Here is a 12,307-nt window from a genome sequence, read left to right on the forward strand (position 1 = left end):
AAGCTCATTTCAAATAAATAAGACAGCAAGATGTCCAAAAAATGTCCTAGCAATTTAAGCATGGTACTTGGTGAGAAAGTTACTTCCTATTTAGATAAAATTTGGGAAGGGTGAAATATCTTGAGAATAGAACTGTCTTCCTTTAAGGTAATACAACCTTTCTTATTTCCATAGTAAATGCAAAGCCCTAAAATAGCTAATCAACCTGGGTACTTAAAGAGTACCTAACAGTTGTTCACATATAAACAGTTATTTTTCCTTTTTTTTGTTTTCTGAAGCTGGAAACGGGGAGGCAGTCAGACAGACTCCCGCAGGCGCCTGACCGGGATCCACCCGGCACGCCCACCAGGGGGCGTCGCTCTGTTGCGACCAGAGCTACTCTAGCGCCTGAGGCAGAGGCCATGGAGCCATCCCCAGTGCCCGAGCCATCTCTGCTCCAATGGAGCCTTGGCTGCGGGAGGGGAAGAGAGAGACAGAGAGGAAGGAGAGGGGGAGGGGTGGAGAAGCAGATGGGCGCTTCTCCTGTGTTCCCTGGCCGGGAATTGAACCCGGGACTTCCACACGCCAGGCCGACGCTCTACCACTGAGCCAACCGGCCAGGGCCTAAACAGTTTTTAAGGTTGGTTAAGAGAGAAAACTCAGCAATTTAAATTACCAAATATAACAACAAAAAATGCATTAAATGCTTTTAAGGCAAGGCATTTGGTAACATGAAAAAAATTTTTTTAATTTGAGTATCTAAAGACGACCTCAACTAGTCATTTCTTTAGTTCCAAGGAGATAGACCCCAAATTAAGGTATTCTACTGACAAGAGGACTCTCATGTCCTAAAGTCAATGACAGCAGGCTGGAGGGCAGGAGACAGCTAATGGAGGCTAGGGGCAAAACCACAAAAGACCATTCACATTCCTGAATATATGTTGAAACTCCGAATTAACTTCCAGGTAGCTAGCTATTCCTATGATTATCTAGTGAGAACAACCATCACCAGATGATGCCTCCTCCTGTTTACACATGAATATTCCAGACTGTTGCCCACAACTAATACAAAAGCAGCAAATACCTTTACTTTATAGCCTATGTTAGAACCAACCCTGCATCACCTTTTCCAGCCCCTTTTATCCAGAGCCAAAGTAAACTCTTAATAGCTTACATCTTTCTTCCCTGTACTCACTGTAAAAGAGCCCTGTCCATCCCAGGAAGGCAGGCATGTTCGTCTTCATCTAGCCTCGCTGCTGGTGGTGCAGATCACATGCCCCAGGACCTGGTCCTTACCTGGCTAACACTTTCAGAAAAATTTCAACCTTGAAGGTTTTTAACACTGCGTGGTTACAATGTGTTGGTACAAAGTAATGTAAGCATCCCTCATGAAACCAGGTATCATGGTAGAAATTTTTGACACTTAAGACCACTAACCAGAATGAACTGTGTTCTCACAGCAAGAGGCAGATGCAGCTCTCCCTATATTCAAAGATAAACCTAGGAGTGGTTATGTGCCTTTTCAATATTTAAATACCTACAATAAGAAATGAACCTTAAACAAGAAAAAAGAACTAAGGATTTTATAAGGTCTTAACCAATCATGACTACTACTTCCAGTCTTGTAAAGTAGGCCTGCAAGAATATTTCTGTAAAAAGATATTCCTTTGCTTTGGTTCTGAAAATACTGTATTTTTAAGTAGCTAAGGCAAATATTTAGGGGGCACAGGTCAATAATGAAAAATTAGTTGAAAGAGGTAGAAGTAAAGCCTTTGTATGCAATGTGCCTCTGCATAAAGGTAACAGATCTATGATCTAGGGAAAACACAACTAAAAAAATGAATCACTCTTTTATAGGCTGTTTAAAGATAATGCTTTTTAATATTTCAAATATTTTTAAAAATCTCATCAAAAATGTTTCACCTTAACAGTACTTTGCACATGTGGAATTTCATACCTAAATTTGATGATACTGTTTTGGTTTATTTATGGCTACTTACAAGAAGACTCCATTTACTGGAGTCTTTTTCTTTGGTTGAGACTATTGGGACCAGGTTGATGAACTACTCATGCAAATGAGATGGCTAAAGTAAATTCATGGTAATATGAATTGGAAGGATTTTCATTGAATGGAAGTGAAACTTCAAAGAATTTCCATATTTATCCCCACTGTGGTTCTGGAAGTTAATATCCTGTTCAGAGGTTAAAGAGTTTGAATAGCTCACACAATCCTGTAGAAATTACAACTGGCTGCCCTTTAATAAATAAAGTCATTGTAAAGATTTACATTTTACAGAGTGAAGAGTGAATACATAGCATTTCAAATTTAATTTTGGAAGTACTAATAAGTACTGACCCATAACAATATACACTAGCTACCTTTTAACTGTCCATCATTAGCACCAATAAAGATTCAACAAAATTACCTTTATTCCCACATCTCAAACAATTCTGCAAATTCTTTGTGAAGTATAGTCACAGACCTTAAATATTCACATTATTTTCTATGTCATACTGAAAATAAGTTCACTAATTTTCTGGATATTCTTTACAAAATCATATTAAAATTCCTGGTATTGTCATCCCTAAGTATACAGTAGCACAAACACCCTATGTAGTCTCACATGATAGCTCCTTAGAAATTTCACATCTAAATTACCAAGAACAAAACCCTTCCCTCCCTCATTCTGCACTCAGCTTAATTCTATACTAGTTCTTGGATTATGTACCACTGTCAAAGTATAACTGTATCAAAATTATCATGTTTGTGGATACAATAATATGTCATACAGAACAACGAAGTTACACATAATGACAAAGATTGCTAAAGTTATGCAAAACAAGAACAAATGTTATGACATGCTAACTAGGCAAAGTCCCTAGAAAGAGGCTCCTAGTACCCTAAAATTCAAATAACATTGACAAAATAATGAACAATTATCATTAAACAAATTATAAAGCTACTGGCAAATTAGGTAATTGCTAAATAAAATTAGAGCATGAGATTAAACTCTTAATATTTACAACTGCAACACACTGGAGTAAAATTACAATTGTGCACATATCAGTGGACTTTTAAACAAAAATAATTCATATACAATAGAGGAAAAATTAAAACGGCTTTCTGTTCAACAGAAGTTGAATTCAACCCATCTCTAAGGTACTAAACAGCTAAAAGATTTACCACAGAATAAATACATGACTCACTGATAAACCAAAGTGATATTACTGGTGTTTAAGACAAATTTTAAACAAGTTAATGTCTATCGTTTATTCAGAAGTCACATTGTGCCAATTTGACCTCAACAGGAATATACTGAGATGTGCAAACAAATGTAAAACCTCCACTAATTGTCTACCTGGAGGCTGACTTTTTCCTCAGAGGTTCCTGCTAAGCTATAAATATAGGTACAATGCACAGTGATCTTTTCTTTTTATTTATTGTTAGAATATAAAAGAACTGAGAGAGCAATAGGTTTAATTTGATTTTTATAAGGAAGACTGCATTTACCTGCAAAAGAAATATGGCATCACACACAAACACACTTTGGGGGAGGAGTATGTTTAAGAATATGGTGTCATTCTGAATGCTAAAGAAAATGCATTTCCCGTTTACTGGTAAACTATGTAGTGTTAAAGTTATTTAAGAAAAAAACAACTAATTTTCCACTATGAACGTTTTGTGAATTTAGTTTCAAATCACAGTAATCTACATAACCATTACAAACAGCTCTGTGTTATAGTACTGCGACAAACCAACACATACTTAACTGCACTTCACATCAAGAGTATGTAAACTTAATTTTTTCCTCTTCAAGCCTTCAGAAAACTAGGGGCTCTTTCAGCAGCCAATCTGGTCAGGACCTCTGAAGGCAGAAGTGCAGAACCACAGTGCAAATGACCATCTGTGGCACCGCATACCATCTGGTAGTGAAGTGTCCCCCCCACTTCAGAGGCTTCCAGTAAGGCCTAGAGTTTAAGGTTAACATGAAAAAGTGCCACCTTGGTTTTAGATTAGTGATGGACTCTGACAAGGTAAAATAAAGTTATTCTGTATATTGTTATACTTACAAGCAGCTCCAATCCTGAGTATTTATAGTAATATCTAAACATACAAAAATGTATGTACATTTTTCTCCACTTTCTTGTAAACAGTTTTCAATATACTGTTTTATCCCTTTAACATTGAAACATGCAAATCATACATACAAGTATAAATACACAAAAGAAAACAAATTACACTCATTCAAAAGCCAAGCAACAACAAAAACAAAATATAGCTACAGTATTCAAATTATAAATAACAAAGCGTGAGGCATCTTACATTCCTAGAAGCAGCTGGCCATTCATCCTAATGTCCTCAGCTGCAACTGTAGAAATACTGAGTTTGCACCTTCCATGCTTGTACAGTATTTATAACACTATCATATGTGGAGATAAAGACTTGTTTACTAGAATCTCTTCTTTTCAGAATGAAGAATAAAGCAGCACTTACAAATATTGAAACAGTGGCAGCAATAGCAGGTGTTACCACTGCTAGATCAGGATTCCATTCTAACAATTTTTAAATTAAAAAAGGAAAGGAAAAATTGACCTAAACAAATGATTACATGTTCATTCCTTGGGCACTTAACAGCGAGTCCAGCATGTCGTATGTGTCTTTGTAGTCCATATGCTGGCTGTTTGTACTGTACTCGTGATTGACATCAGGACCGTTGGTCTCCACTGGCTTCTTGTCCAGTTTCACGAGGGTGCTGAGATGTCCGTAGCCCACCTGGTATGTGACAGGGGGAGGAGGGGGTAAGGGATGGTTAAAAACAGAGTTGTGAGAGGATATATACTGCTTAACAGAGGAGGAAGAACTAGATGAACTACCTGAACTTTTGGAACTTTTGCTCATTTTGGAGTGATGGTTGTGAGATGCATCGTTGACATGCAGCCTCTTCCTGGAAGAGCTGGAACTAGAGGAAAGGCCATCACTGCTCAGGCCAACAGGACTCCTCAGAACAGTGGGTGGGATCCCATCAGCACTGTGTTTGCTGCCACCACTGCTGCCGCCACTGTGTGAGTGGGAATGCTTGTGACTGCTGGGGTGGTGGCGGTTGGAGGGGTGCTCCTTGTGCTTCTCTTTGTGGTCTCTGCTAACATGTGGGCTGGAATGCTTGCTCTTTCCACTGCCTTCATCAGAAGAGCTGTGTCTTTCTGAGGAAGAAACTTTTATCTTCATTTTCAGTTCTTCTTTACTGGCACCTTTCTCAGTGGGCGGTAACGGAATCCGTAATTTCAGGGATCCACTTTTTTCCTTCTTATCTGCCATGTATTTTTCAGGTTTTTCTGCATTTGTGATGGGAATTTTCATTTTAATGGGAGAAGTCACAGAGCCGCTGCTGGTGGCCTGTGACTGCATGTGTTTGTGCTGCTGATCTACCTGGGCAGTTACATAATGATCCCTGACATCCAGGTCAAGGGTTTCTAGTTTACGTTTTTCTCTGTATTTATCTAAAGACATTTTCTGAGGAATGACTCCAGGAGTAGCAGAGATTGGTCCATGGTGCTTACTGCTCCCTGCTTTATGAGTATATTCTTGCTTAATAGAAGAATGATCAGAAATTTTGTCAGGTCTGTGATGTAATCCTGAATGCAGTGACAGAGAAGGTCCCTGCTGGAAACTGATGTTGTACTGGCTACCAGACAAAGATGTCTCCTGCTTCTGTGAATATATCTGTTCTGTCCTTCCTGATTCTTGATGTTGAGGCCATTCTTGGTGTGATGACAAACTGTATGAGGTACTTGGCATTCCTGTGGCTAACATTGACAAATTATCAGATGTGTGGCTATCTTGAACAGAAATATTTCCTGAATTCAGAGGTACTGGTGCAGGGAATGTTGATGTAGATGGTTTCTGAAAACTTGGGTTTGCAGGCACACCAGTAACACTATCTACTAAAATGGAATTTTGGACCAAAGATGAACCAAGAAGTGGCGTTTCTGATACTTGTCCATCTACTTTTGGTTTCTTAGCCGCCTGATTAGCCTGATTAGCCTATTTAAATAAAACACAAAAGAAGCAATGATAGCAAGGTTTAACACATTTCTTTGCTTATAATAATTCTATATTTATAGGCAAAAAACAGGCTACAAAATGTTGAAGGCACAAATTATGGAATTTGATACAGGTTAAATTTTCACCTAGCCATTTGAGAAAGCAACATAACTTCTCTAGGCTTTAACTACCCTATTTGTAAAATGAGAAAAATACTTCCATCTCTGTGAGACATAAAAATTTGTAAAATACTTAGCAAAGTCCATTGGACACAGTAGCTGAATAAACTATATGTGTATTTAGCTTTTGATACATTGTAATTATTTAGGAATACTGGAAATAAGACTTCTTAACCACAAAAATTCAAACTGGATTAGTTGTGTAATTATTAAATGAAAAATTTGATAGTCTATCAAACCCTACCAATTCTCTTACCCTCCAGTTTCGAATCCTCTTCAACCTACTAGGCGTTTTCTCCAATATCTGTAGAAACTCATGTGTTAGCTCTAAAAATAAAATTTAAATTTATAACTTAGAAGGTGCCTTTAGGATTTAAATCTCTCTCAAGTGGGCAATGTTAAAAAGGGATCTCTAGAGTTCATCTACTTCTCTATCACCCTCCTACTCAACCATCAGCATATACAGAAGCAGATACACACAGCTCTGAACTAGTACTTTTAAAGAAGAAAATCTCTCCCCCACCCCAATTTTATATGTTCACTCAGAATCTCTGGAAAATTTAGTAGCATTAAAAAATACCCCTCCCCAATAGAAACCTCCCATTAGGCAAAACAACAGTAATAATTGTTGATGGCAAGATCCACCAATAGGTTTCATATTAGTAAGCAGAAGTTTGAGGAAAAAAAAGGATATCTGTAAAACCCTAACATACCTTCCCCTCTCCTTAAGGTTACTTTACAATGGAGAAACCCAGCAGATGACACCTTAACCAAGTCATCACGGTTGTTACTATCAGCAACGAGACATATGAACATTATGGGCCCCCTGATAAGATGCAATGAACAGGGCACAACCCATTTCTGTGGTATTTTTGTCAGCACTGAATAACTTCAATCCAATTAGAAAATGATAAACTCTAATTGAGGAACATTCTATAAAATAACCAAATGTTATTCTTCAAAGTGTCAAGATTATGAAAGAAAAGGAAAGATTGAAAAACTGTCATAGATTGGAAAAAATTAAAGGGGCATGCTAACTAATTAAAATGTAGGATCCTAAAACAGAAAAACGAGAAATCTGAGTAAAATTTGCAGTTTATTTAATAATGGTATACCAATAATTTCTTGGTTTTGATAATCATGTATTATTATATAAAAAGTTAACATTAAAAAAACTGGCTGAAGTGCATATGTAAGCTCTGTACTATTTTGAAATCTCTTTAATTTTATAATTATTTGAACTTAAAAGAAAAAAATCCCTCTATCTTATAACTTCCTAGTAATTAACACGATTAACGTATTAGTCAATCACCCTGGTCATATTTTTAGATCCAATTTATTTTTTAAATTTAGGATTGAGATAACCCATCTTTCCAAAGTGGTATGGTTACGATCAATTATAGTTTTATACCCCAAATACAGTGTTTTTAATAAAACTATTGGTAATTCTCAAGACAAATATTTCTATCAGTCTTGGTAATGCTATACGTTCAGAAGCTGTGACAACTACTGCTAAAGTTTCACGAGCTTTCTGACAGTCTGGGTGACAAAATCTAATGCTCAGACTACCACTTCCTCTCATTTGAAAAAAAAACACCCCTTTCGACACTAAAGAAATCTTATATAGGTAATATTGTGGGTTCAATACTAATAAAAAATTGTTTGACACAATTTCTTTAACAGCTTGGTTGTCAAAGATTAATGCACATAAAATTTCTGATCCAAAACCTCATATACAGCAGGCACAAAATGTAACCTTGGTTTTCCTTTCTTAAGTGTCTTATTCTTAAGTTTTATAGTGGAGGAACAAAAGAATATAACAAATAATCACTGCTATGTAAGTAATTAGCTGCACGCATAAAAATTACAGTATACTTAATAGAGGATCCTCCTCCTTAAAGCTAATATACAGAAAAATACAAAATATAAAAAACACACGAGGGTTGTTTTTTTTAAGATTTTATTTATTCATTTTAGAGAGAAGGGGAGTGAACAGGAAGCATCAACTCCCGTATGTGCCTTGACCAAGCAAGTCTAGGGTTTCAAACTGGTGACCTCAGCGTTCTAGGTCCACAATTGATCCACTGCACCACCATAGGTCAGGCATGAGGGTTTGTTATTAATGATAAAAACCCCCACAAAACAACAAAAAACTTACAGATAGCCCAAAATCAATCAAATGGTGCTTTTGAAAGTCTTTATTTCAGCACACACTAATACTTCAGAATTCAGGCTAAAATTCAGATACATTTTAGTATCTTAAATTATGCTGATACTTTCTTTTGTGATCAAAACAGAAAAGGCTGCTACAAACTATGTAGAAATTTTCAGTATGTTAAGTGTCTGTGATTTCTATTCAATTGCTTCTCAAATGAAAAATGACTTGAACCTTTTCAGAATGGAAGTAGAAGATATTTAGATGACCCATTTTGTCAAAAAAAAAAAAAAATAATAGTAACTTAAGAACAGGATAAAAGGCAATTCACTTTTTTTTTTGGTAAGCCTTATTCTAACACCATGTATATAAACTGCTTTTACCAAGATTATGCCTACTTTATCTATCTACTGACTGCTAAAGTATAGTGGCATAGGTAACCTAATTTCCAAGTCATAAAAAACAAACGTCCCTACTGGTTTTTAGAAGATGTCGCTTCAACTCACTGAAGATTTCCTTCCCCTCCTGCATAAACTTTGTAAGGAAAAGAGCACAATCATGTGGCAGTAATACAATACTAAGATATATAATCTGTGAAAAATTTTTCATGGAGAAAAAAAATCAGAAAATCAAGAAATCTAGCAGAGGTATATTTTACCAAAAGGGTAGGTAAAATGGCCAGTGGATCGAGTATGACCTGCACCCTATTTTTGTAAACAAAGCTTTACTGGAACCCAGCCACATTCATTCATTTACAAACTGCTTCTGGCTGCTTTTCAGTTATAATGGCAGACTTGTGTAGCTGCATAGACAGTACCACACACAAACCCTTTAACCCTTTGAGTAGTGAGTTTTTTTTATGCTCGCTGACCCCTGAGAGTGATTTTTCTTCAAAAATTAAAACTAGTTTCAGTTACAGTTTTGTTAACTTAAAATCATGTTTGTCTGATAATCAATTTATAGAAAAAAGACATACATTTGCTTTTTTTAAATGTTGCCTTACACATTTTTAAAATAAAAATTTTTGTATGATCGTACTCTGGATGGTCAGGAGGCACGAGGACATACTTGAATGTTTGTACTACTCGAATTAATAGTTACCATTTGGCTCTTCACAGAAAAATATGTAGATCCTTAAAGAAAGTCTAAAGAAATATCTAAGATTTTATTGGAAGACCACTTTCCAAAGCCACAGAGGTCTCTTCCTTTACATGATATATGTCCTCAGTTCCAAGAGATCTAAATCCTATTTTCCTTTAACTTCAATTCCATGAAGGATGTTGGGAAAAGCCCATAAAAAAGAATAAGCTGAGAACTTAACATCAAGTTTGGGTATATCTATTAGGTAAGATATGAAATCTACAATACATGGCTGAAATGTCTTAATCTCCAAGAATCTCCTACTTCTTGCCAGCTTCTGTTATTTCTCAACTAGAGAAATTTCCAATCAGAAGACTCCCAGGTTCCAAGTTCAATTTAGAGAACTTGTACCCCCATTTTTCCCTTGTCAACTCACACTTAACAATGCAAGGCAACAATGGTCCACTTCATCGGTGGAACTACAGAACAAGGGATGTTACCTGGAAAACACCTTTAGCACATCTTCTATAATAATAACCAACTTTGGGTCTGTACATTTTAAACAACAAAATTAGTGTATGTTAAAAGTTTGAAGAAGTCTCAAAGGGCTTTAGATGTTCAGTGGTGGTTAATATATGTTCAATTTACTTTTTATTAGGTAAATGAATCCTTCTGATCCTGTTCACTTGATCATGTAAATACTTTTAAATCTATTACCAAATTGCTAAAATAGATTATAGTTATATTTTAAAATACAAACTGAAAATGCTAATAGATGAAAAAATATCCGGGATTAGCATTAAAATAACTACAGGGGAGGATGCTGAATTGGCCAGTTTAGTAACTGGGCAGTTGGGCAGGAGTATATGGGATTTACTAGTTTTTAAACCTATACAGAAGTAGACAGTTTTTCCATAATTAAAAGAAAATATTTTTAATGTAAAGAAAGATTTGTTTTCTCTACTTACCATCTAGTAATTCTAAAGTAACTGTCGGATCCACATATTCCCACCAATGTTTTCCATCAGTTGACACAGGAATCTCCCAATTGGACCATTTGCAAGCCAAATGAATGCATACACATGCTATCACTGTCGGTTTGTACTGAAGACAGAAGGTGGTAAGATGGAGACTGTTGTGGCGCAGGTTTAAAAATGAAGAGCCACAGAAATTCAAATATGTAAAACAAAGAAAAACATTTGCCAGTAAGATGAGAGCAAAAACAGAATTACAAAGGTTTTCTTCTCTAAGCCTAAAGAACAAAACCTTATTTTTTAATTAAATTAAAAGCTAATGTTATACTTATAAAATTCTAGTACTAGAAAAAACCTATATGGATTATGAACATTCTCCATTCTCTTACTGCCCAGAGTATTTTATTAATATTTTATAATTACTACTATGTTGATATTTCTAAATTTTGCTTTTATATCTAAATTCAAAGTATTGTATTTTTTTATAAAAGGAGGGGAAAATATATGTAATATATACTACTTCCAAAGTCACTATCTATAAGACCTTATACCTTTTTTTGTGGCATTTTTTGTTTCTTTTGTAATATTAATATGGCAAAAAGTACAGAAAAAGTAGAGAACTCAAAGTGACAGATTTCAACATTGCATTATAATCAGGGATTCTACCATTTGACACAGCTTAAGAAATATAACTCTCAAGTAAGTTAGAGAATTTAACTGTTATCTATGTAAACCTCTATCCTCTTTTCAATAAAGCCACAAAGAAAACTTACCTTTTGCACAACAGCTTCAAGGCCCAATGTTGCTATTACTATGAAAATACTACCTTTCTCTTTCCACTATATTGGGCATGTAACATGTCACAAATAGGCTTTTCTAATCAAAGTTTTAAACTTGTGTTTTTTGTTGTTGTTCAGAATTTCTTGGGATAGAGGTAAAATCCAAACAACATATATCTAAGAAGTACACTGATATTTGCCAATCCAAAGACTAATAAAACTTAACAGTGTCATGAAAAACTAAGGACTACACATAGCTGGTTTGGTCCCCTCATCCCCAATGACTCATTTAAAAAACAAATTTAAATCATTAATATAATTAATACAGAACAGAATGTTATTAGATATTAAAAACTTTTAAAAACTATTCTTCCACTTCAGTTTGATAATTGTTGAAAATGTTTATTGATCAATCACAACCCACACCATTTTTTATTTATATAAACTAAAAAGAAAGTTTTTTTAAAAGTAAAAATTGCACTTATGCAAATCCAGGCACTGATAGTAGACTACTTCTAATTTACTATTAGTGGGTATTATCTGAAAAAAAAAATCCAGTTATATAAATTTTATTTATTAAAAAACTTCAATGATTAAAGTTAAGATTGGATCAATGTGAAATTTTAAAAATTGTCATTTAACTATAATTGTAAACTAGAAATAGCTTTATACTTACCAAGTTGCTCGAATTTCTACGTTAAGTTTAGCTCTGTAATCTTTAGCTGCTATTCAGGCTACCAATTTTAGACTTATGCACTCACAAATCGAGAATATGTCATCAGAAAGCACCACTACACTTCACATTGTGCATTTAACCCCTCTGTGCCCAAAGTCCCTTGTACAATACACCGCAAAGCAGACAGGAAGGTACCACCACAGAAGATGGTCCAGTCTCCTGTTGCAACAAGGGTAAGAGACACATTGAGGGGGCCCTGCATTAAAGGAAGCTATAGTGTGCTACAACAGTGCAACAAAGAGGGTCAGGATAACAACCTGTTGGTAGCCATGAAATAGGATGTCTGTGCCAAATCCTTGCTTGCTGTAAGAAAAAAAAAAACGAAGACAAATACTATCAGCTTTAACATGCTACCATCAAAAAGTTTTCAACACAACAAAAA

At 35.4% G+C, this 12,307-nt stretch overlaps 1 protein-coding gene across 4 annotated transcripts in view; it reads right to left on the reverse strand.

Annotated features, from left to right (window-relative positions):
* Positions 1-566: 566 nt before the first annotated feature.
* CCNT2 (cyclin T2) overlaps positions 567-12,307 on the reverse strand; it is a 55,417-nt gene continuing 43,676 nt past the window's right edge. For 2 of the 4 annotated variants that reach the window (XM_066278969.1, XM_066278971.1), the window contains 4 exons: positions 12,183-12,228; positions 10,405-10,568; positions 6,458-6,528; positions 567-6,022 (listed from right to left, as the gene is read on the reverse strand). In XM_066278969.1, coding sequence (XP_066135066.1) covers positions 4,586-6,022; positions 6,458-6,528; positions 10,405-10,568; positions 12,183-12,228 — 1,718 coding nt within the window. In that variant the 3' untranslated portion in view covers positions 567-4,585. Of the gene's footprint in view, positions 6,023-6,457; positions 6,529-10,404; positions 10,569-11,865; positions 12,229-12,307 lie in introns of those variants that run through there. The other 2 variants (XM_066278970.1, XR_010731854.1) reach the window with 2 other exon arrangements.

Source organism: Saccopteryx bilineata, chromosome 5, assembly GCF_036850765.1.
Source record: "Saccopteryx bilineata isolate mSacBil1 chromosome 5, mSacBil1_pri_phased_curated, whole genome shotgun sequence".
NCBI classification, from domain to species: domain Eukaryota; kingdom Metazoa; phylum Chordata; class Mammalia; order Chiroptera; family Emballonuridae; genus Saccopteryx; species Saccopteryx bilineata.